This window comes from Eschscholzia californica, unplaced genomic scaffold (genome assembly GCF_041429995.1).
Source record: "Eschscholzia californica isolate CP2 unplaced genomic scaffold, dmEscCali1.0.p SCAF_6, whole genome shotgun sequence".
NCBI classification, from domain to species: domain Eukaryota; kingdom Viridiplantae; phylum Streptophyta; class Magnoliopsida; order Ranunculales; family Papaveraceae; genus Eschscholzia; species Eschscholzia californica.
This window is the reverse complement of record NW_028238483.1, coordinates 31,817,146-31,841,099: the sequence shown is the minus strand read 5'-3', so window position 1 is coordinate 31,841,099 and position 23,954 is coordinate 31,817,146. Positions and strand designations below refer to the sequence as shown.

Here is a 23,954-nt window from a genome sequence, read left to right as displayed (position 1 = left end):
ATAAACTTCACAGCCAAATAACTAAATCAAACACTTATCCCTAATCCTTGAAACTTGAAAGTTGAAAAACACAACACTTATCAGTACTTAGTCGAACATGGCCAAGTAGTGATTATATAAAGATGGCAAGAATTAAAGGAGTATAACTGAAGGGAGATTGCCAATTTTAAGGAAAAATGACCCGTTTTTCATTCAATTAAATAACGTAACAGATGGTGTAAATACCAAATCTATAACTACTGTATAGTTTTAAACAAATCTTTGATAGATTTACTAATACTTAAAGGTCATACATGAACAATATTGTCCACCAAGATTTTTTGAAAACCAAGTGTAGATGAATTAATGAACCACCTGACATATCTTAATATTGACTTTGTTCTTTCTTACAGATTGCGCAAATTCCATTTCCTGCATAATTTGTGAAGCTAACGGGTAAAGACTTAACTAATTAAAAGATGAAGAAGAGCATATGAAGAGAACGGCAAAAACGTTTTACCTCAAGATGTGAGGGTGAAAGAATGCCTTCTAGCTTTTGGAGGTCTGTTAGATGCATCATCTCTTGGTCTGCACGAAAGCAATTTAAAAAACTTCTACCTGCGACATGAATGAGTTTGAGATAAACATCAGATGATGCTTGTTCGAGGAATATCAATTTGGGAAATTCAGAAAGAGACCACTGAGAAAGAAAACTTATTAAATTTACCTTCATGTGTGTGCCCTTTTTTGACAAGATCCATAAAACAATGGATAAATACTGGATAGAGCACATGTACCAATTCATGCTGCACATTTGTCATAAAACTATAATGTTACATAATTTGGTCCACGACAGGGAGGGTAATTGCTTAAAGCATTTAATAACAGAGTTGAGGAAACCTATTAAGACTTCTCTATTCATACTCTCTAATGTTTGCTTCTAAGAGAAAGAAAATGAAAAGAAGAAATCGGAATGGCGAGGAGAAAAAAGTAGAAAGAAAGACCAACAATCGTAAAATGGCTAGGTATCTAGGCCATAACACTTTCTTGAAATAAAATAGGTCACTCGCCATCAGGAACACATTTACAAGGAGAATGGTGATTGTTTAGTTTCTATGTCGCGAAAAGGAAATTATCGATCGAACTGTCATTAGAAATATTTCACTACTCGATAAGAGAAATTAGTTATTACCTTGTAAAGATCCAGACAACTCTATTTCCATGACCTAAACTTCCCATAATCCTTCTCGTATCGCGCAACACCATTCTGTGATCTGATTGTTTCAATTTTTCCGAAATATATTTAGCAAATGACCAAACAAAAGAAACCTAAAATCATGGGAAACAGAATTTTATGATGTTGTGCCAAACGGATTGATGATACTGCGATTGGTGATCTTGTTTGAAAGTAACGGGACACTGACAGTAACTTAACTCGCTTCAATGATTATGGGTACAAACTTTTCCTGCTAGACCATTAACTGGAAGAGAAGTTCTCTTTTCCGCAAAATCAATGCTGGGTCCTCCATTTCCCGTCTTCTGTTTGGGTATGACCTTGGAGTTTTGTGACATATGACTCCCGGACAACAAACTCTGTACACCTTGCTTGTTCAACCTGTTGTCACCTTCCTGTGTTTTATAATTTGTTCCTTTTGTCCACATATTGTCAAAATGTTCGGGAGCAAGGGATTGAGTCTCTCAGTGAGAAACTCTATCTAGCATAACACCCCATTCTCCTCCAGATTGGTGTCCTTGCATCTTTGCTGGCAGTAATTGGAGAATTTAAGGGGAGAGAATTCCACGAACGGGAAGACCGAGCATCAATATAGAGCAACAGATCCTTTTGATTAGTTGTTTGATTCACTCTTTTCTTCACAGGTTCATCTGTGGCAATAGAGTTCTCATGCTTAAGTTGCACGAGTTCAACTCCACTAACAGAAGGATCTTGTGTTCCTAAGCATTGAGCTGAAGTACTCCTTGATGTGCCATTTTGTTTGTGATGTGATGCATCATGTGCTGTAGGAGTACCTCCTTTTGTAGACTTATTGGCATGAGAAAGAATTGGAAACTCCATCCGTTCATTAATAAACCTGCAGAAACAATTTGAAGAAGGAAGTATGTAAAGTAACAAAAATACAATCAAGTAAAGAGTAAGAGCACACAATTAATTAGTACCTTGGGCTAGCCAAGTTCAGTAAAGGTCCCATAACTGCACAAGCAAGAAGTTTCATGACAATATAACGAAAGAAAGAACACTGAAGATCTATATGTGTGAAGGTGATAGAGATAAGCCCATCCATTAAATGGTGCAAAACCTGAAACCTGTGAACACATAAAATAAGAACAGCATCATGATAATGATAAAGAAGCTCGTCAAACTTCAGACATACTCTCTTTACTACTTTATATGTCAGTAAACTTCGTAATATTTGGAAACCTTGTGCTTAGCTACAGCGGAAAATAAAGTAGGATGTAACTTGTTCTCCGCAGCCAGAACTAACATTATTTCCTCGTCGCGGCTATGTATAGTTAAGCTGGCAAGATTTTGCTTCTAAATCTTGGCTTGACTTGTATGGAAAACTTCTAAGTGTGTAGAAAAGAGATTGGTTGTATCCCTGTACTATTCAATTATCGTAGGTCAGTTAAACTCCCCTATAAATTTGACAGTATAAGGCTATAAGCAGTTGAAGATTAAAATAATATCCCTAAAGCTTACCTACGTAGTAAGAAGATGGATAATATTTACTTCCCTGGCATGCCCTGAAATTACACCAAGAACACCATTTATAATAAACACCACCTCCTCCAGCCCATCCTTGTCAGCTGTCATATGGGAATAGCATAGATCAGTCACCCACTCAGCAATTAAGTGTTCGCTAAACTGATCAATTGCAGCCTCATCTTCAGGAGAATTCACCTTCCTTGTCCAAACCTTTCCATAGTATGTCGTCGAATACTGAAGAGCCATCGTCGAATACTGAAGAGCTATCGTCGAATATTGGGGAATGGGATATTTACTCCGGAAATGGTGCCTGGAACAGTGGATATGCTACAATCTTTAATTAAGTAATATATATGCCTCCTGCAGAGCCGCCTGAATGGAGAAATAATAAAGAAGAGAACTCAAACTCCATAATATTACCAGAGCATTCCAACAATGACAGTTGATACTCCAGTTCTTTCAGAACCTCCTCCTTTTCATTATTATTTTTCAGGAACGACGAATGAAGTGGTGATGCATTGTATACGAACAATCTCAAGTTTCAACCCTTCGAAGTACAAACTGAATTAATTGGATGTAATATTAATAACTTGATAGAAATATTACCTTTGCACGCTAGAGATTGAAGTAAAGAAGAGCTGAGACACTATCTATTAAAAAGAAAACTCTTGGATGAAATTTTAAATAGGTAGAATCTACCAAATATACCCATACTAACACCATTAACAACTTACAGTGATGGATTAGTCTCGGACTAAAGTGATGATGGTAGAAAGATAGAAAAGATTGAGGTATAAGAATAATAAAACTCAAAACAGAGTGATACAAGTATAATAAACCCCATCAATATAAATGTGATTTTGAATATGAAAATGATAAAGAAAAATACGTAAGGAGTGTTGTGAATGTCTGCTGCCACCAAGTCCAGGTTTAAAAGTCACGCTTCTTGTCCTTTAAAAATCAAGCTTCTTGCCCTTGCTACACAAATGAAGATGAAAGTTTTAGCTTTAAAGTCTTAAATATGGTGTTGTACTACCCCAAACAATTTATACCTACATCATAAAATATATGCCGAAATCCAACAACATAAATAACATCATTAAGGTGAATTGTTACCTGCTATTGAATCTGCTAGGACAGTATAAGTAGGCAAAAGTGGTTTAACAATATTTGAAAGGTGGCTTACAATTAGAAAATTAGAATAACAGATACACAAAATAATTAGGCACAATTAAATAATCAGCCTAATATCAAAAACTAAAACAGTAATCACCCAAGTTAACTGGTATTCTAGTCTAACGAAATAGTAAGAGATCTACGAATACATAAACAATTATCATTTGTTTTTTTGAAGAAAATATATCATCAACTAAAACAGGAACCTAATGAATGAGCAAACAGTGGGAACCCATTTTCTTTACTAAAAGTTACTTTGCCCTACAATGGCCGATAAAGAAATGGAATAAGAACAAAGAAACCACCTAGTTAAGTAGAGATCCTAACCTCTTTGCTTTGTTGAAGTAGATGAAGGGAGAAACAGGAAGAATTTAACCTCAAGTATGGTTTTTTATTCAGAGGAACACAAAAACTTTTAACCTCAAACTGAAGCCTTCTTCAGTTTGCTCAAGTCCCAAACCGTTGAGCAAAAGGAAGAAAACAACCGGTTCTGGGAGGAAAGGGGTCATTTTGCAACAAAAGTAGGAACGATTATTACGCGAGATTACTTCAACTGACGTAGATACCAAGAGTCACAGTGAGAGAAATTTTTTTTTGCCCCAGTCACCTCACTATTTTGTCCTAGTCAACGTGTAGTTGTCCTAATGACCCTCTAGAAGTAATTTCTTGAAATACCTTGAACACTCTTCTCTACAATAAAAATAAAGCAAAGAAAAATATAGTCAGACATTTCTTCAAACACCTTAAACATAAATGTCACCAAGAAGAAAAACAAAAGTGACATATTTCGAGCCCATACCTAAAGAGGGAGAGAAGACCCGTTCCAATGAGAACATTTTCGAATCCTTAGTCAATGGCAAAGAGGACAGATTCAAATCAAAATATTAACTTACCAATATGATTTACAGGGAGTGAGAAACTTGAATCTTCAAACACCTTAAACAAAGAAAAATTCAACGAGTCATTTCTTCAGACATCTTCAAAACCTTAACATTAACATTAAACAAGCAAAAAAATTCAAATCAAAACATTTTTGGATCCGTATCCAATGAAAGAGAAGACAAATTCAGACCAAAGCATTAACCTATCAGAACAATTTTTGAATCCATATCTAATGAGAAATAAGACAGATTCAAACCAAAACATTAAACTACCAATCTGATTTGCAGGGAGTGAAAAATTTTTAGCTTCAAACACCTTATACACCTTTTAGCTTCAAAAACTTTAAACAAAAACTTATAAAAGTAAATCGAATAAGAAAGGGAACATATTTTGTGCATAAATAAGTTTTTTGGATGAAGAACTAATGGCAAAATATCAATTTCAGAACTAAACCTAATTAAAAACAATTCAAAATCTATATTACAAATTATAAAATTCTATAGACATAAGAGGTCTCACCATTAATCATTAACCTAAATGACCTAAAATACGGATTATATTACAAATCATAAAATTCTATACACATAAGAGGTCTCACCATTAATCATTAACCTAAATGACCTAAAATACGTATTGAATCCAACTCAAGTCGCAGCGTGCATAAAGAGTTCTATAGACATGAATACAAATTGAAACTAAATATTGGTAATAGGTTAGTTTCAATCTAATGGAGCTCTATAAAGATGACCTAAAACAAAAGATGAATTCGGCCTAAATCACCATTAGCATCAACCATTATTTCAACTAAATACAGACTCAATGTTGATAATAGGTTAGTACCAAACTTATCCCTATGATATCAACTATCATATAAACTAAATAAGTAAATATCACTGTTAATCAGTAAGAAGCATGTAAAATTGTTTGGGTGATGAATAAGATATATGCCTAGAGGACAAATTAGACAAACAAATCTATAAAATCCCATGGTAAGAATAATAATAGACCTCTCTCTCTCTCTCTCTCTAATTCTAACAAGCAGAAACTTGAAACAAAAACTACCAGATAATCACAACAGTTTTAGAGATTGCAAGACAACTAATATATATAAAGATAGGATTAGGGCTTTAACTGAATGAACAATTTAGGTCAATGTTACCTATGTTGTCAATGGAAGGAGGAAGTAGAATCAAGCTTCATTTTGAAGAAAGAGAGACAGAGGAACAGCAAGCCAGCAAGGGATGTTTGATTGAAGAGAGAGTGGAAGAGCAAGGGATGTTCGATTAAAAAAGAAACATTTATTTTAGACATTTGGACCGTCATTTTGGATGGACGGTCAGATTATATGAACCAAATAAGGCAGTGGTTGGGATTAAAATCCATATGCTTTTGGACGGACAGATCGTAGCTTTTGTCTAAATCCAAGTATTTGTCCTAGTAAGCACTCCACGTGTTGTCCTAGTCACAAAAAGTATCATTCATTTTGTCAATGGAAGGAGGAAGTAGAATCAAGCTTCATTTTGAAGAAAGAGAGACAGAGGAACAGCAAGCCAGCAAGGGATGTTTGATTGAAGAGAGAGTGGAAGAGCAAGGGATGTTCGATTAAAAAAGAAACATTTATTTTAGACATTTGGACCGTCATTTTGGATGGACGGTCAGATTATATGAACCAAATAAGGCAGTGGTTGGGATTAAAATCCATATGCTTTTGGACGGACAGATCGTAGCTTTTGTCTAAATCCAAGTATTTGTCCTAGTAAGCACTCCACGTGTTGTCCTAGTCACAAAAAGTATCATTCATTTTGTCCTAGTCACATTGACCTGTTTTGTATAATAGATATATATATATATATATATATATATATATATATATATATATATATATATCCCATGGAGAAAAGGTGCCATTTATAATCATCAATAGCATTAGGGATATTTTAATTGTGTGTTCCAAGCTTTCCAACCCTCCCCCACCAACCCCATATCTTATCTATTTCCATATGACATATCCTCCTCACTTAGTGGAACATTATACTTAATGGGTTCATTTCATTTCATAAATATAAAGTCCCAAATTTATAAACAAATTCAGAGGAAACAATTTTTTCTTTTACGGCCGATATTGAAACAAAGTTAAGCCGACAAGATATGGGATATACAATTGTTACTTGTTTTCATGTCTATGTCTATTTAGTTTCCACAATTAAGCATATTGCTCATTTAGTCAAGCCCCGTCATCTTCTTTTTCTCTTAAGCCTAGTTTTGCTTTGAGATTGGTAAGTGTTTAAAGTCTGTGGGGAAGGTAGGGCAAATTTTGAGCTACTGCCCATTTTAGGCACAACCTAATAGCCTAAAGGACCTACATAGGAATGGGGTAAAATCGGAAAGGCTCCTATAGAATTTCCCTTGAGTCGGATACCCATACTATAAAATGGCCCATTATCAAGGAGAAGAACTCTACAGGCGCGGCTTTGCACGTTAACCCCAACAGAGGCTGAGGGCGTGTCTTTTGAGAATATTTGAACTTTGGGATATTGTATGTAGACTGCCACGCTCACATTTCACTTGATTTGGTCTATTTACTTTGACCAAGACAAGTTTTATTTACACACTCAACACTTAGTCAATAAGAAACTATTAAAAAAAAACTAAAATCCTCCACTCCCAAAATCTACGAATTCCTCCATTAACCTCACTCTACAACACCACTTTAGGTTTTTTTTTGTTGAATAAAAACATATCGGAATCACACCATTGTCTTCTTCCAGTGTAATTCTCTATGTCGTAGTTTCGTTTTGGTGTTTTAGTGGTGAATTTTTTTGAAAAATGAGGAAGTTCAAATTCTTATTTTGACCCATATAAAAAGATAAAGACAAAATAATCATCCAATACAGAGATATAGAAGCATTTCATAATCTTTGTTTCAAATATTTGTTTTTTCAATGAAGTGGTGCATTAGTTGGACAGGGGAAACTTCATGAAGGAAACATATCGGACCCACCTGTCGAAAATGAACATAAACCTTTTGAAACGAAATTGTCGATGGTTAAGAGAACATATCGGTGAGCACCAATATATAGTAGAACCTAGCGGGTGTATCTCACCCATTGGTAAACAACCATATCAGCTTGTTATGTCGGACCTTTGCAGATCTACTTATAGTTCTTTTTTTCAGTTTCCTAAATCACATATGATGATCACTTCTCAAATATTCCTATCATTCAATTTTCTTTTATGGATTATTGGGTTTTTAGTTGTACCAACATTGGTGAAGAATATTTTGACGAGGAAACCGACCACCAAGTCCATCAATACAGATACTCATGAATGTCTTAAAAGGGAGATGATGGTGCAAGTGTTGATGTTATGAGATGTTTGGATGTATATGAAAGTCCAATTGTCAATGAAATTTTATTGGTCAATTAAGTTGTCAACGGGAGGAGACTAGGGTGGTTTCGTTTGAAACCACTCAATTTCCGGCTACTTTTTCTCCTTTTTTGTTGTTCCATGAGATTTAGTCTCCTTTATCCTTCATCTCTGCCTAATTTTCAAGATTCCATCTCTCTCTTCCCCCTCACTTTCACCGATAACAACTTCTACAAAATGGATTAACAATATGATGATTTTGTGGCCTATTTACACAGATATTCGCGGTCTTCAGTGATTCAGAAAGTGGTGGTGGTGTTGTGGAAAAAGGAAGCAGATTTCGCTTTTTACTTAATATTATTGTTGTAATTTTCTTTTTGTCGACCTTTAGGGTCTTTTAATTCGTGATCTTTTAGGTCCTTTTATCTTTCTTCTTTCTTTTCGTCAGAGTCTAGTCAATTTCTCATACCTCATGAGGTACTTTACGTTCGAAATTCTGAGAATTTACTTATGTAACTCTCATGTCGCTGAACCTAGGGGAATAATCAATATCCATGTAATCAGTGATTTAATCACTTACTAATGAAAATGTTTTCAATGGTTTCAAAAAAAAAAATTAAGTTGTAAACAGTAAATGTAGACATTCTCTTTATTTTTTGTTTATTCAATTTACAAATTGATTTTTGTTCATGATTACGATTATAATCATGCTTTTGTCTCAAATCTCATCAGAAATAATATATGGAGTGAGGGTTTAATCAGAGGCTCGTTTGAGGATGAATTAACAGGGTCAGCCTGGATTCAAAGCAGCTGAATCTTATAAACACCTCTATTAGTCTACACTTATGTCTTATTTTTTTTGTTTTTATAATTCACGTTTCTTTCCATTTTTCATTAACAGGATAATGAACAAAAATAAAATCGAAGATATCTTTAGTTTATACGGAGTCGGTAGTCATGTTACCTACCAACTTCCCTTCTAAGGTGCTGTTTGTTTTTTCCTTTTTTCAGATCTGAAATCTGAATTGAAACTCAATTCAGATTTCAGATGTTTGTTTTTCAATTTAAAAATTTCTGAAAATTTAGCTGACTCGGGCTAAAGTCTGAATTGGCTGAAAAAGAGTCCATATATTTCAGACTTCAAAACAAGTCTGAAATATGGGGACAATTTCTGAAATCTTGTAAATGACATTTTTGCCCCTTTATTTTAAAAATATGTCTCCACACCACCAAAAGTCTCACCGGCCAAACCACCACCGTCACCGATACAACTCCATCAGCAAAGGTCAGACCACCACCACAGAGCACCGACACCACCGTACACAAAACACCGACGCCACTTTACACCACAAACCAGACCTCCGCCTCACTAAAACCACCACCACCGCAGCACACACTACAACCATCACCACCACATCATGGCAGGAGCCAGGAGATCTGTAAACCCTCGCCGGATCTGGCGAGGGTGACCTTGTTCAAACTCTCGTTAGATCTGGCGAGGGTCATCAACCCTTTTGTTCTAAACCTTTAGTCACTGATTTCAAAACCAAATCCATATCAAATTTCCCCACTGAAATCACTGTATTTCCTCTCTGTAATTGTGAATATGATAAAACACAAAGCCCAAATATATGGAACATTGGAAGGAAACATAAAAACACATTATCCTTTTCTTTATAGAAATCTTGATCAGAAACCACCATTAAAGCTGCAGCTATGAAGTTCCCATGACTTAAAACTACACCTTTACTAGTACCAGTTGTACCAGATGAATATAAAAGTGCAGCTGTATCAGTTTGCTTAATCAAAACTGGAGGAAACCCTAATTTAGAACCTGCTAATTCAACTAGCTCTGAAAAAGTTGTAATTTTTCAAGAGAGAGATAGAGAGAGAGAAAAAGAGATAAAGAGAGATTTGGCAAGAGTCATCACCCATATTATTCAAAACTTACATCTATATAGAGATATAGAGAGAGAGAGAAATCCAGTGAGGCTTTAGGTTAAAGGGAGAGATGTCCGGCGAAGCTTTCTGCTAGGCAGAGAGATATCCGGCGAGGGAGATAGAGAGAGAGTCTTCCGATTTTTTTTTGGGTTCCAAAGTAGAAAGAGAATGAAACCCTAGGGTTTTAGGGTTTTTATAGCTCTTTGCTTTTAATCTGGTCAAGAGATAAAAAGACCCAAAGAAATGATTTTTTAATCAGGGGTATAAACGTAATCTTCTTTTTTCAGACTTCATAATTCAGATTTTAAAAACAAACATCTAAATTTAGCCAATTCAGATTCAGTTAATTAAGTTCAGCCAATTCAGATTCAGCCAATTCAGATTCAGACGTAAATAAAAAAACAAACACCACCTAAGTAAGTGTGACTATGGGCACCTAAGAAATAGCTAACTTAAGTCAGACTTGGGTTTGGCAATTCGTGGTGCCTATAACGTCAGTTGTTGGGCTGGATTAGTTGTGGCCATTGCTTACATGGGCTTCCATACAAAACTAAGAAGTCTCATTATGTGATTTATTTTTCATTTTTATTTTCCTTTGAAATGGACAATTTAATTTTATTTATACAAATAACATCCAAAACTTACCTGACTTTAGTTAAATCATGAGGATATAGAATGAGAATATAGTATGATAATTAAATGAGCACATACACTATCGTAACATAGACACCAGGACTTTAAAAAGTCATAACAAGATACGACAACGTCTACAATTTATTTGTACTTAATATTACCTAGATTGCTTACACTCGGAATAGATTGACGCTTAAGAATCCAACTCATGGCTTCTAAGATCTCAGACTGTACCAATTGAAGAATATATGGAGAAATTCGACCATTCAACAGGCGCGTCATGTGATCCCGGAAAAATCGATATTGTCTCAAATTTAGTAGTTGGGCATGCAACACTTCAATAAAACTCACATCGATTCACTACTTATTGCAGACCCTTGTTATTTGCCTCCAAACAGTTGCATGACCTTATCGTTTAGGTATGGATTAGAAACATAATGGAGAAGTAGACTCCAACTCTGAACTCTCCGTCCAAGAGCAACTCCAATAGAGGCTATTCTCTAAATTTTGGGAGTTTTTTGAGTTCCCAATTAAAAGAGAGACTCCCAAATGAATGGTTCCCAACCGAAATTTAATCTATTGTGTGTGTGTGTGTGTGTGCAATTTTGACTTCAAAAACAAAACCATCTTCATTTCTCAATAATTTATTTTGTTTAAACTATATCTTCTCCATTACCTCTGCAATAACAATAAGTCGCCAAACGACAAGAGTCGGTAAAAAAAATGTTGAACAAATCTTTAACTTACTTCAAGCACATCTTGCTATTCGGTCCGGTTTCGGGATATAAAAATTATGGGTAATATCATGAATACATAGTATAATGCATAACGTGATATTCGAAAATGAAAGATGTGATGTTGCTACCAATGTTAGTATAAATATTCTAGCAGAAACAGTATTTCTCGGGGAGTTATAGCCGAAATAATGTTTGATTGTCTTGGTCGAATTAGAAGCATGGAAGTACCATTAAAGACATATCTTATAGAGCAGATGGTCCAATTAGAAGCATGGAAGTACCATTAAAGACATATCTTATAGAGCAGATGTGAAAAACCACATGACAATAAACATTGAATATGATTATTCTTGGAAGACTTGATTTATTTCTTTACCATTATTTTTTTGTTAATTCTTTATTAGTTGGTGTATTTAAAGTAGAAATGTATTTGAGATGAAATGAGTTTGTCAATAGTTTGTTGTTGGGCTTTAGGCATCTGTCCCTATAAGATTAACTTAGGCAGTTATCGCGCTTATCACATTTTCATGATGTATCAATGTCCTGTATCAACTAACGTAGATCGTAATCGATTTCTTAAAAAGAAATAGTTTGTTATAATAATTTGTTTGGCTTACCTTTATAAGATTGTCTTGGGACCCATTTGAAAACCCAGCCTCGTAGCTCCCTTGTTGGGCAAACAGAGTATAGGTGGACTCTCAAATATCTTCTACATTTTGGGAGACTATTTTACCGTGAGACAGTTTATTGGTTGAAAATAAAGGCCACCGTTTTGAGGAAAACAAAAAAGTTTTCGAGAAAGACGGTAGAAAACAAAAAAACCTCAAACCAAACGCACCTTATCTCTCTTCTCTCTCTCTTCTCCGGCCGACCCTCTCTTTCTGGCCATCGCCGGTCGACTCTCTCTCTCCTCTCTCTATCTCTCTCTTCTCAGTCTCTCTCTCTCTTCTCTGTATCTCTCTTCTCACACTCTCTCTCTCTTTCTAAGTTCCGGCGAAGGGAATGGTCCCTTCGCCGGACCCTTCTTCTGGAAAACCAGACGAAGGAAGGACTCCTTCGCATGGTTTTCCAGACGAAGGTCGCCTGGACCTTGACTCTAGATCCAGACGAGTTTCGCCTGGATCTGGAGTTCAGATAGAGGCGAGCTTCGTCTGGTAGAACCAGATGAGGGTTCCGGCGAAGGGGATTCCCCTAGCCGGAACTATAAAAAAAAAATAAATAAATAAAAAAAAAAATAAAAAAGGAAAGAGAGAGAAGATAAAGGAGAGGGATGAAGGGGGAGATAGATGATAGGAGTTGTTGTCGCCGGAAATAATGGCCTCCGGAGTTGATGTTGGTGAGAAGGAAAGGAAGATGGTGGAAGAAGAAAATCAAAACATAAGAAGTGGGTAGGGGTGGGAATGTTTACCGCGAGCCCGAAACATCCCATGGGTATCCGAGCCCATGATTGACCATGGGCACCCGCTACCCGTTGCGGGTAGATCCCGCCCGGCCCGATGAAATTTGGTGGGCGGGCGCGGGTAAAATCCCTTGCCCGACCTCCCGCCCACACCCGAGTCCGATAGGGCAAGCCCGATTGGTGCCTATATATACCCGCTCATTTGTGGTCCATTAGGAAGCCTAAAAGAAGAAATTCACTTCAAATCTTCAATAAGGCGGAGAGAACGTATGCCGTTAGATGAGGGATCTCTAAGATATCGCTCATCCGTTAGATCTAGGGTTAATAACTCCACCACTACCCTATTATATATACCCCACGTTCCTCCTAAACTTCTGCCTTTTCCACTTTTCTTTCTGTCGTTCTGGTACTCTACTAGTGTTTCTCTTTCTTTCATTTCTTTCTCTCTAGTTAATCTTTCTTTCTTTATCTCATTCCTCTATGAGTTTCTGATTATCTATACAAGATCTATAACTACTATCAATACAAATCTGTAAATAAGATCTATTACTAAGATCAAATACAAGCATATATATATACAACAATAACAATCTACTGAAATATGAAAGAAGAAATGAAGTGATCCCCTAAACAAACAAGTAAAAAAATGATTTAGACTTGGATGAAGAATTATGCCCGATACCTGAGCCGCCCGTCGCCCGACAATCCGACTCCTTTAGCGGGTGTGGGCGGGCTTTGGGTAGAGGAAAATTAAAAATTACCCGCCCGATCTACCCGACTACCCTAATAGCCAAAGAGAAGATCTACCCGACCTGCCCGAGCCCGAAGTGTTTTTACCCGTGGGCGCCCATACCCGCCCGATTCCCACCCCTAAAAGTGGATAGTGTTTAGAGGAAACAAAAGATTTTTGTTTCCACCCAAAACTGTTTTCCCCGAAAAATATCCTTATTCTCCCGAAACATCAACCAAAATAGAAATTGATTTTTTTTGGTCATCACACAACAAAACACACAAGCTGGACCCAAATACATACTGACAAGAAAAGATAGGGTTAACCTTTATAATTTTCTGCATTATTAAATTTTAAAACGTAAGAGTCCGTTTGATACGTGTGAAAATATGATGGGAAAGTCGGTTTTCTTAGGAAAAGTGATTTTCTGCTGTTTGGTTGGTTAAGAAAGTAAGAAAGTTGAATTCTCATGAGAAAAAAAAGTGTGAAAAAAGGGTCAAAGATTTTACCACCAATTAGGTGGTAAAATCGTTTTCTTACTCACAACATACTGTAGCGCTCTCTCTCCTCAGCCCACGCTCACTGTGTCTCTCTTCTTCTCCCTCCCCTCTTTCAGATTTTTTTTCTTCTCCCTCTCTACTATTCTCTACCAGCAATCGAACTAGATTTTTGAAGAGGAGTTTAGAAGGGGCATATTAGAGTAGATGTATGTGAGAATTTTAGATTTTCATAACAATTTTTCATGGTAGGAAGATGAACAACTAGGGTTTTATTTGTGACTTTCATTACTTCATTACCCACATCGATTCAGAAGATTGTGGTTTGAAGGTATAATCGTTGTATCTCGTATTTGATCAAATCTTGTGCGGATTCTAACATATTGCTAGAGATTTGACTCTGATGAACCCTAATTTCAAGATTAATTTTGTTTTGCTTCTCATGTTGATGGAGTTTTGCTTGTATATCAATTTGGTCATTAGAATTTGCTTGAGATTCAATGACCTTGTTAATCTCAATTCCAGAAGAAAAGGAGATAGATGCGAAAGAGTAAGAGAGAGAGATAGACGAGAAAGATGGAGATCCAAGATAGAGACGAGAAAGATGGGGATCAGAGATTGAACTCCTTGGTACTTAATTTTCAGTTTATATAGGCACCCGACCTTTTCATCACTAGAGCCCCCTTTGATGTTTAAAAAATGTGCCAACTGCAAAAATGCTGGGTGCTTTTAGATGTTATCCTTAATTTTCTCATGCTCTATCAAACACTAGAATATGATTTTGAAATGAGAAAGAAAGTCACTTTCTTTCCCGTCAGAAAAGAGTAATTTTCTTTCCCACGTATCAAACGGACCCTAAATCCAAAATGATTTATCCCAAATTAAGGAAATGTCAATCATGTAGTGCCATTGTCCCGCCATGCTAATGAGAACATAAGAATGGGAGATGTCGTGTTTAGTAAATAACTAAAATGAAAAGAATATTTTAATTAAAATTAAAATTTGAAACAAATGTGAAAATTTAATTATGAGGTTAAAAGAAAAACAAAATTAAAAATAAATTTTAAAAAAAAAAATGAAAAGATTGATGTTAATATATGTTAGGATTTATTTAACAATAATATTTGTTAGCTTTGCCTTACTCTCTATAGATTGTCAAACACAGTTGACCATTTACCTAGGCTCTATTTTCAACAAAAAGTAAAAAACCTATGCCCTATAACTAATTTACCATTCTTTTTTTTTCTCTAAACGATACACTGAGAGAACTAGGAATTTTATTAAGGTTAGCATTTTGTTTATGCCAACACATTTAGGAGTTAGTGTTGAGCTATAAATCTTGCAAAAACGAGAAGAAAAAATAACAATATTGATGGTAGAGTTTATTGTACTTTTCTTTTACTTGGACATGCATAAATTTAAACCTACACCTTTCAATTTTACATAATAATTTATGTTCTAATATGTTTTTCGGCTTGAAATTTAATGAAATTTCACAAAAGTACAGCTTTTATTTCTTTTCTTGATGTCAAACCTGGAATCTTATCCTGTGTTCGAACCGATTTAGATCAGATCTCAGACTATCTGATTTTATCTGACTTGTCAAGCGTGGCAAAGAACTTTAGAGTCTGGTACTATGTTTTAAGTGGAGCCCCCATATATGATCATATCTCAGCCAAAAAATCATAATTCGAAACTAGAGTATTGGATATGTATAAGGTTAATTCCGGTTTAGCCTCCAAATAGTTAAACAACAAAGTTTTCTATTAGTTAAAATTTACGGGTTCACATAGAGTCTTAAGAAGACGCTTTAAGTTTAAAGTGTCTCTATTGAGAGTCTTTATATTAAATGCTTTTACGTCATCATAGAGTGTCGAATGAAATATTTTATTGGAAAAGATTTTTTTAACAAAATTTCTAAAAATCTAAGTGACGCTCTAAATTTTAAAATTTGAATGTATCATTAGGGATGTCCTAAGCTGTTATAGTTCAGTTTTTTAATATTCATAATTGTCTCATGCCCCAAGTCCAAATGATCCAATAAAGTAAAGGAACAACACATGAGATAATATCTAACCAATTATTTAATTTTGGGAGCAATCAAACCATGTATGCATAGTAAAACATCTTGTCATGAAATGAATGAAAGGGCCGACTAAAGCAAAAATAGTTTTGAAAAATGATTGAAGTTTCTCCACCGTTCACTAAACTAGTGGCCAAAATGGAGTCCTACTTAAATTAGGAAAAACCAAAAGAGTGAAACGCGCGCAATTTCGCTTTCAAAATTTCATAATAAAACGTCGTTTTCATTACCCTCTCAATTTTATCGTCATTCCTCCGTCCTTTATCAACCCGAGGTAGTAGATGACTCACCTCTTCCTCATGTTCATACATTCCAACGTCTCTTAACTCGTGCCCATTTCATAACTTCCAAACTTTATCACCTAAATATCAAAATTTCATTACAAAATTGTCAACATACCCTCTTAATCGAGCACTTCTTTGTAAACTCTCATATCTTGGTTATGTTTGATTATAAGATTGTACAATTTGCAAAGAAATAGTTCTATTAAATTAAGAGTATACTGAACTGACCAAATAATTTCGATCAAAACAGATTTGAGCGGTTTGGAGACCGATCCAACATTTATCTGGATTAGTTCAAATACCAGAAGGTCCAAATTGAGTGGTTTGGTTCGGACCATGAATCCGTTTGACGGATAACAGAAAAATGATGGGTTATTCCCCAAATGACTCCCGAAATTCTGACCAGCTTCCCGCGTAGCCCCTTATTTTATCGAAAATACTCAGATGACCTTCTTTTTTTGTTACCGACACATGTCCGTTAATTTCTTTTTCCCTCTCTCAAATATACCCTTCCGCGTTGTCAGCTCTTGCCACCTCGTCATCTTCTCCGATAAAGTTGTCGGGCGGGCAAAATTTTTAGCAACCTTCATACTCAAAATAAAGAAAAATACTGTAATTGTTTTTTCTTTCTTTTTTTTCTTTCTCTCCACTAAACCCTAGTGGAGAGGGAAAAGAAAGAAAAAACAAAAAAAAATTACTTTTTCTTTTTTAAGTATGAAGGTCGTCGGCCGATCGCCTGAAATTTGAATCGGTCGGCGACTTTATCGGAGAAGATGATGAGGTGGCGAGAGGAATGGCATTACAAATAGGTGATGAGATGGAGGAGGGAGAGATTGACAACATTGAAGGGTAGTTTAGAAGAGGGAAATAGAATTTAAAAGACATATGGCGGTAACTAGGGGTGGGAAATTTGTCCATGAGCCCGAACCCGCCCACGGGCACCCGAGTCCAACGAGGACCATGGACGTCCGCGCCCGTCTCGGGCACAACCCGCCCAACTCGCCAAGTTTTGGTGGGCGGGCATGGGTTAAAACCTCTATCCGCGCACCCGCCCATTCCCGCACCCACTTAACCTTACCCAATGATAACCAACCAAATTACATCCACTTTATGGGTTGATGAAGCACAACAGTCCATGTTGCTAGGCTTAGTTGAGATGGTAAACAATATGTTTAAGGGTAATCACATGAAACCAATGCATTGCTTTGCAATGGCCCAAGAGAATTCCTAGTAAAACACTGAAGTAGTCTTTGGCTTTGAGGGAACAAAGAGTGATATAAATTTATATTATATCTCATGAGAATTCTTCATTAGTTTTCAATGTGAGATTAAATTCCTAAAAGGAACAACACAAATAATGTCTAATTTTAATCCAACATTGTCTTTTTAGAATCAGGAAAGGCGTTTGAAGATTTTATAAAATGAGAGGAAAAAATAAATTTTTTTCAAGTCATGAGATTACCCCTACCCACCCGCCCATACTCGAATTACCCGAGCTTCTTAATGAGCATGGGCGGGTAATGGACAAGGCGAATTTCAAAATTGCCCGCGCGATTAACCCGCTTACCCTAGTCATTGAAGTTTTGTGCCCGACCCGCTCAGCCCGATGCTTCAAGTGCCCGTGGGCGCCTATATCCGCTCAATTCCCACCCCTAGTGGTAACTAAAAAAGTGATTTTCTTAAGTATTGATAAAGTAGGAGACAAGCTAGTGATAAAGTACGGTGCGATTTGAGAAGTAAATGATTTATCCGCCCGACAGTAGGGTGGTAGGTGAATTTTGTGGATGAGTCGGAATGCAGACTGTGATAGGAATCAATTTCTCAAAAATAATGTGAAGAAAAAAGAGTGGGTCCAAAATCCATGTTAGGGTTACATTGGGAGGGATGAACCATCATAATTCCCACCACAGGGGGTGAAGCAAGTGGCTGAAACAATCCCCATGATGGGTTGAAATTCTGACCCTGATGGCTCCCCCCTCACAAGGGCATATTTGGGAAACTAAAATATGATTTTCTTTGTGGTTTCTTCTCTTTTCTTTTTAGGGTTTTGGGGTTGCTGTTGGTTTGATTTTTAGTTGAAGAGTAGGTTAGGAAAAAAAAAAAATCAGTAAAAGCACGTGGAAGGCTGAGCTATGAAAGGACCCATCACATCTCACGATAATACGTTACGACATAAAGTACCCTAACAAATTCATACCCGTCCAAATCCATAACCCAACTAACCCACCAACCCTTTACCCATCTCTTCTACCGTTTTTTTCGTGGGTCCTCCATCCAAATTCTAACCAAAAATAAAAAAACGCCTGGCGGTAAGAATTTCAAACCCCAAACTGAAAAATTCCAAATTACAATCCACCAAACTAAAACCAACTTTCATTTTTCTCAAAATCGAAAAAATTACAAAAACAAGAAAAAATAATAATTAATTACTCTCTTTCCTCTCTCTAAATGACTGCAAATTAATTGGACAATAATAATAATTAACACTAAAATCTAAGCAAAACCCTAACATTAAAACTAATAAAACTGCCTAAAATCCGTTACAAGCCCCCTAAATGAACGCTAACACCACTAAAATGTACAGTAAAACCGGGTTTACTAAAACCGGATTAAAATTATCCGGTTTGTTTTGATCAAAAACTAGGAACAGCAGAAACTAAACCTGGTTCAGGTGAAGGTACTTCTTTCTTCTTCCTCATTTCAAGTACTTTCCGGTGACTGTTTGAATGAACATCACTTGAAAAAGTCGGACTACATGCCGGCCGATATTCAGGTAAGAGTCGACCGGATTTATATCGAACCCCACAAGCGTTACAAAGGGTTTTTGCACCCATTGGACCGGTTCTCCACTGTGGGGTTTTTTGAACACCACAATGACTACATCTTCGTTGGAGTAAGGTATTTCCCCTACCACCACCACCGCCGCCGATGCCCACTCCGGCATTAACAGACACTTTCCGATTCTTCTGCTTTTTGGCCGGTGGTTTCCCAAAGCAGTCGAGAAATTCGAGGTTATGGTTACCAGTACTGTTGAAGATGAGACATGATGAAGATGATGAAGAGGAAGTTGAAGATGTTGAAGATGATGAACTTTCTGTTAAAGAAGATGACCCAAGTGACCAAACCCTTCCTCCGGTTCTTGAACGTTTGCTTCTTGCCTTTGTCGTTCCTGGCAAACCGACAGGTTTATTAGAAGGAATTATTTCTTCCTTTTCTGGTTTAATAATGGAGTACCCATTTTGGTTTCCTGGTTGGGGTTTCTCTGTGGGGTTTCCATCTAAATGTTGCAGAGAAAATTCTGAGAATGAATCTTCAACAAAATGAGATAACCATTCAAGGTCTTCCAAATCATCTGTCTGAAAAAGTAAAAAAAAAAAAACAGAGAGATTGATGAACAAATTGTGAAAAAGGAGGCTCCTTTTTTTCATTTTCAGACAAGATTAATGACTTACCGGAACACTAAGTTCGCTTGCAAAAACAGAGGCAAATTCAGTCTTAATAGAATCATTACCACATACAAAATTAGGGTTTTTTTCTTCATGTTCATCTTCATGTTGATGTTGATTTTCTTCTTTTCTAACAACAACCCTTTCTTCAACATCTTCATTAGAAAAGACAAGTAAATCATCAACAAAAGTTTCATCACCAGATACTCCATTATTTGTTGTCCATAACTCTTCAGACCCAACTTGTTGATTTGATTTAACAATCATCTCTGGCCAAAAACTGGTTTTCAAAGCTTTTGCTTCAACAAACTCCATTTTTCCAAACCTACAAATATACCCACAACACATAGTAAGAAAAAACCCAAAAAAAATCATAAAAATAGAATCTTTTTTCCTCTAAGAATTGTTATTGTTTACCTTGGATGAAAGAGGAGAGAGAAAGTAAGATTGAGAAGGTTGTGAAGGAAAGAGAGAGAGGGAAAAAGATGAAGGAGAAGAGAGGGAAGAAGGGTTTAATTTGGGAAGGAAAAAAGGAGCAGTTTGGTAAAGGCATTGAATGAGGGGGTTAAAGAGCCCGTGGGCCGAAACTATTGCCTACTTTCCCTTGTTTGTCTTTATTATTATTTTGTACTGTATTTCTTTTATTTTAAATTTTGGTCCTCCCTAAATATAGTTATTTTGAATAACTACCTATCCCTTTTACTTGATGACTAAATTAATGCTTGACTTGTTCAAATACGTTGACTTGTTCAAATATTGAAGTCATAGCCATAAGTTGGGTCATACATACTCATACCTTGTGGACATTAAAATGTTCAAATATATCCGTCACTCTGTGATATAAGAATGAATTGACACATATGACATTGATTATCATTCCATGCTTGTTTGTGTCTTTAAGTGTCATCCACATGCAAATTGCTTTACTTATAAGGCAAATATCGGTAAAAAGAAATTTTGCTTTTCATTTGAAAAACTCGCTTAACATATTGTCGTTTAGATTGTCGCTTCAATCATATTTGTATATTACATCAAACTACTAATTAAAGGTTTAAATGTGACCGTTGTTTTGAGAGTGTAAATGTAATTTTTGTAGAAGAAAAGTTTTATAAGCATCAAGTGCACCGCCATACATTAGAACTATTTGAGAATAATGCTAGTAAGATAAATTATGTTAAAAATAACAAGAACAACTGGAACCTTCGCTATGAAACTATATCTAATACGGAGGTGACATATTATAAATTTCATAAAGATTAATTCATTTATGTTCTCATTCATGCATGCATATCGTTGAAGTTTGATTATATCACAAATTTTAGTTGATCAGTTTGACCCACTAATATTGTATGTATAAATTTTATACTAAAAAGACATAAACTTCAATTTTATTTCCGATCTAAGCTCAACATCAAAATCTAGTGGTTTGTATATTTGTCGATTGTGTTTTCCCAATAAACCCACTGTCCTGGTTATATATACATGCTACATCACCCACATGAGTTGAATAGAAATATTGTCCTTCATTTCCATGATTGACGGTTTTGAACACTTTAAGAATCACAAACGTTGACGAAAGTCATTTTAAGACCCTTGTTGACAATTTCAAGAAGTTTGGGTTTATTCTCATAATAAACAAATTTGAAAGGAGTAACAGAAAAGGTACGTTTCAATTTTGGAAAATTAATTGTGAATTTGTTGGCTCTACGCAAAATTACAACTTTACCAATTCCGAGTCATTTCTGGGTAGCGGAGGCCAAGCCGGACCACAGAACGTCAGTCCACAAGATTTTTCCAAACCCACCCAGAACCAACCAAAACGGACTTCCCCACTTGAACCGCTTTCATCCCTTTCTGTTTTACTTTTCTCCTCTATTTCCTATTCTAAAAGCTTCATTACCCTAACTTTTCACAATTTCTTTCTCTATATTTGATCTATAGAGACAAATGTTATTTTTAAGAATTACCTTGAATTATTTCTGATTGTTTTTTTCGGTAGGCAAATTATTTCGACAAATACTCGGTAAGTCTTATAATAAAGATACTGTGACACTTCAAAATTTAGCAGTTATCGATATTGTTCTCGTTTTTGTCACCACGCATAGGTACATGATTTTGTTCTTGGCCAGGGTTCTAGGAGCCCCCCAAAAGGCCTCGACATTTACTAAGCGCTAGCCTGCATCTATAGCCAAGACTCTGGACACTCTTGTAAGTGATGTGGGACTATCACGAGTGATGTGGGACTATCACAGAGACAATATTTTTACTATGACACTAGTTATCACAATCCTTCCACCCTCAGCGAAGAGCCATCCTTGGCTCTGATACCAAATTATGACGTCCCAAGCCTTATTAATTATCCATATTTGTCCCCACTTTTGTCATCACGCACAGGTACAGATTTTTTGTTCTTCGCCAAGGCTCTAGGAGCCCCCCAAAACACATCGACACTTTCTAAGCGCTACCGTGCACTTATAGCCAGGCTTTGTACACTCTCGTGAGGATGCAGGATTATCACAGATATAATATTTTTCCCATGACACTAGTTATACACTACATTATATAACTTGTAATTTATATGGAGTATTACAAAGAAAAACACGAACATTTTACACTAAACAAAACTGCATTATTGCTCAACAAAGGCACAACAATCAAAAAACTCGAAAACATATTTTTTTCTACGTGTTGTTGATTAATGTAATGTTAGAAAGTAATTATGCATGTGACAATATTTGGCAATACAAAACTTGATCAATGCTTTCAACAAAAAAAAAAAAAAAAACTTGATCAATGAAAAAATATATTTTCTTTAAAATAATAAAGGTACTTCTTAAAATGAAATATCTTACTTTTATGATAAATGAAAATGATCTCGTCTCCTCCACAAACGAGATATATAAATTTTTATCTCTTATTTATGGGAAACATAATATTTCTCTCTTTTCAACGTTTTACATTTTTACGCTTTGGTGTTTCTTTATAAGTATTGTTTAGCTGATTAAGAAATGGAGGATTGGGTTAACCATCCAAAATGAGGGAAGAAATAGCTTTCCCATCCTGCCAAAAAATGAAAGGCAGGTCCAAAGAGTCAAGTTGGGAAAAAAGATGACGAAATGGCACTTAGAAAACAAAGTATTTACGGTTCATGCCATCGAAAATTACAAAATTGCCATCAAAATTTTCTCTGAAAATGATTTTTTTTTCTGAAAAAGAATCTGACAACCCGTACATCAGAATCTGTACTGTTCAGAAATTTACGGAATTGGCACCGAAAAATTCTCGAGAAACGAAATTTTTTCGAAAAATTGTCTGACGCACCGGGAAATTATTTTATTTAATGGAAATTTTCTTTTGTACTAGACACTTTTGTACCGAGAATTTTCTTATGACCGGGAAATTATTTTATTTACCAGAAATTTTCTTCTGTACTAGACACTTTTGTACCGGGAATTTGAAATTTCGTTTAAAAATTTCAAATTTTTCAAAAAAATTTGAAAGTTTGAATTTTCTTGTGTACGGGAAATTATTTTATTTACCGGGAAGAGATGGTTTGCTGGGCGGAAATTTGAAATTTCGTTTGAATTTTCAAAAAAAATTTGAAAATTTGAATTTTTTTGTGTACGGGAAATTATTTTATTTACCAGGAAGAGATGGTTTGCTGGGCGGGAATTCGAAATTTGAAAATTTGATTTTTTTTGTATGGGAAATTATTTTATTTACCATCCAGTTTTTTTTTGTCAGGAAACGTCAGCATGTCCCGTCCAAGGGCAAGAGCGGGATAAAAAAAAAAAATCAGGAAACAATGAGTTGTCCTGACATTTGGATTGGAAACTCATTTTTTGGCAAGGTCGGATTTATTTTGGTTTTACCCCCCCAAAAATTGGACCTTTCACTCAAAAATCCTTAAGAAATATTCTAGCTAGTTATTTTTGTCTTATAGCTTTGTCGAGTAAAAATTAAGTTTTGTCTAATGACATCTTAATATTTCACCACGGGGTATGTCTTGTAAAATTAAGTTTTGTCTAATGACATCTTAATATTTTACCATGAGGTATGTCTTGTAAAATTTATTTGTT

At 35.7% G+C, this 23,954-nt stretch overlaps 2 protein-coding genes across 3 annotated transcripts; both read right to left on the bottom strand.

Annotated features, from left to right (window-relative positions):
- Positions 1–651: 651 nt before the first annotated feature.
- On the bottom strand, positions 652–3,224 carry LOC147533586 (uncharacterized). Of its 2 annotated transcripts, none has more exons than XM_086648648.1 (3): positions 2,417–3,224; positions 2,155–2,294; positions 652–2,069 (listed from the first exon to the last, which is right to left on the bottom strand). In XM_086648648.1, the coding sequence occupies exons 1-3, from the start codon at positions 2,480–2,482 to the stop codon at positions 1,691–1,693; spliced, it is 585 nt and encodes a 194-aa protein (XP_086504774.1). In that variant the 5' UTR covers positions 2,483–3,224; the 3' UTR covers positions 652–1,690. The 2 variants fall into 2 exon arrangements, with proteins under 2 accessions (XP_086504774.1, XP_086504775.1); XM_086648649.1 differs by having other exon boundaries at positions 2,696–3,222.
- Positions 3,225–18,787: 15,563 nt separating this feature from the next.
- LOC147533585 (GATA transcription factor 5-like) lies at positions 18,788–20,469 on the bottom strand. Its single transcript, XM_086649528.1, has 3 exons — positions 20,293–20,469; positions 19,882–20,200; positions 18,788–19,785 (listed from the first exon to the last, which is right to left on the bottom strand). Exons 2-3 carry the CDS (start codon positions 20,188–20,190, stop codon positions 19,063–19,065), a joined length of 1,032 nt encoding a protein of 343 aa, XP_086505654.1. The 5' UTR covers positions 20,191–20,200; positions 20,293–20,469; the 3' UTR covers positions 18,788–19,062.
- Positions 20,470–23,954: the final 3,485 nt, after the last annotated feature.

Bases quoted from the DNA above. Each gene is read 5' to 3' on its own strand.
- LOC147533586 (XM_086648648.1), bottom strand. From the start codon at position 2,482: ATGTTAGTTCTGGCTGCGGAGAACAAGTTACATCCTACTTTATTTTCC. The intron at 2,295-2,416 runs GTTTCCAAATAT...CACAGGTTTCAG, and splicing joins CCGCTGTAGCTAAGCACAAG to GTTTTGCACCATTTAATGGA. The intron at 2,070-2,154 runs GTACTAATTAAT...TTGTTTCTGCAG, and splicing joins CTGAACTTGGCTAGCCCAAG to GTTTATTAATGAACGGATGG.
- LOC147533585 (XM_086649528.1), bottom strand. From the start codon at position 20,190: ATGGAGTTTGTTGAAGCAAAAGCTTTGAAAACCAGTTTTTGGCCAGAG. The intron at 19,786-19,881 runs GTAAGTCATTAA...TTACTTTTTCAG, and splicing joins CAAGCGAACTTAGTGTTCCG to ACAGATGATTTGGAAGACCT.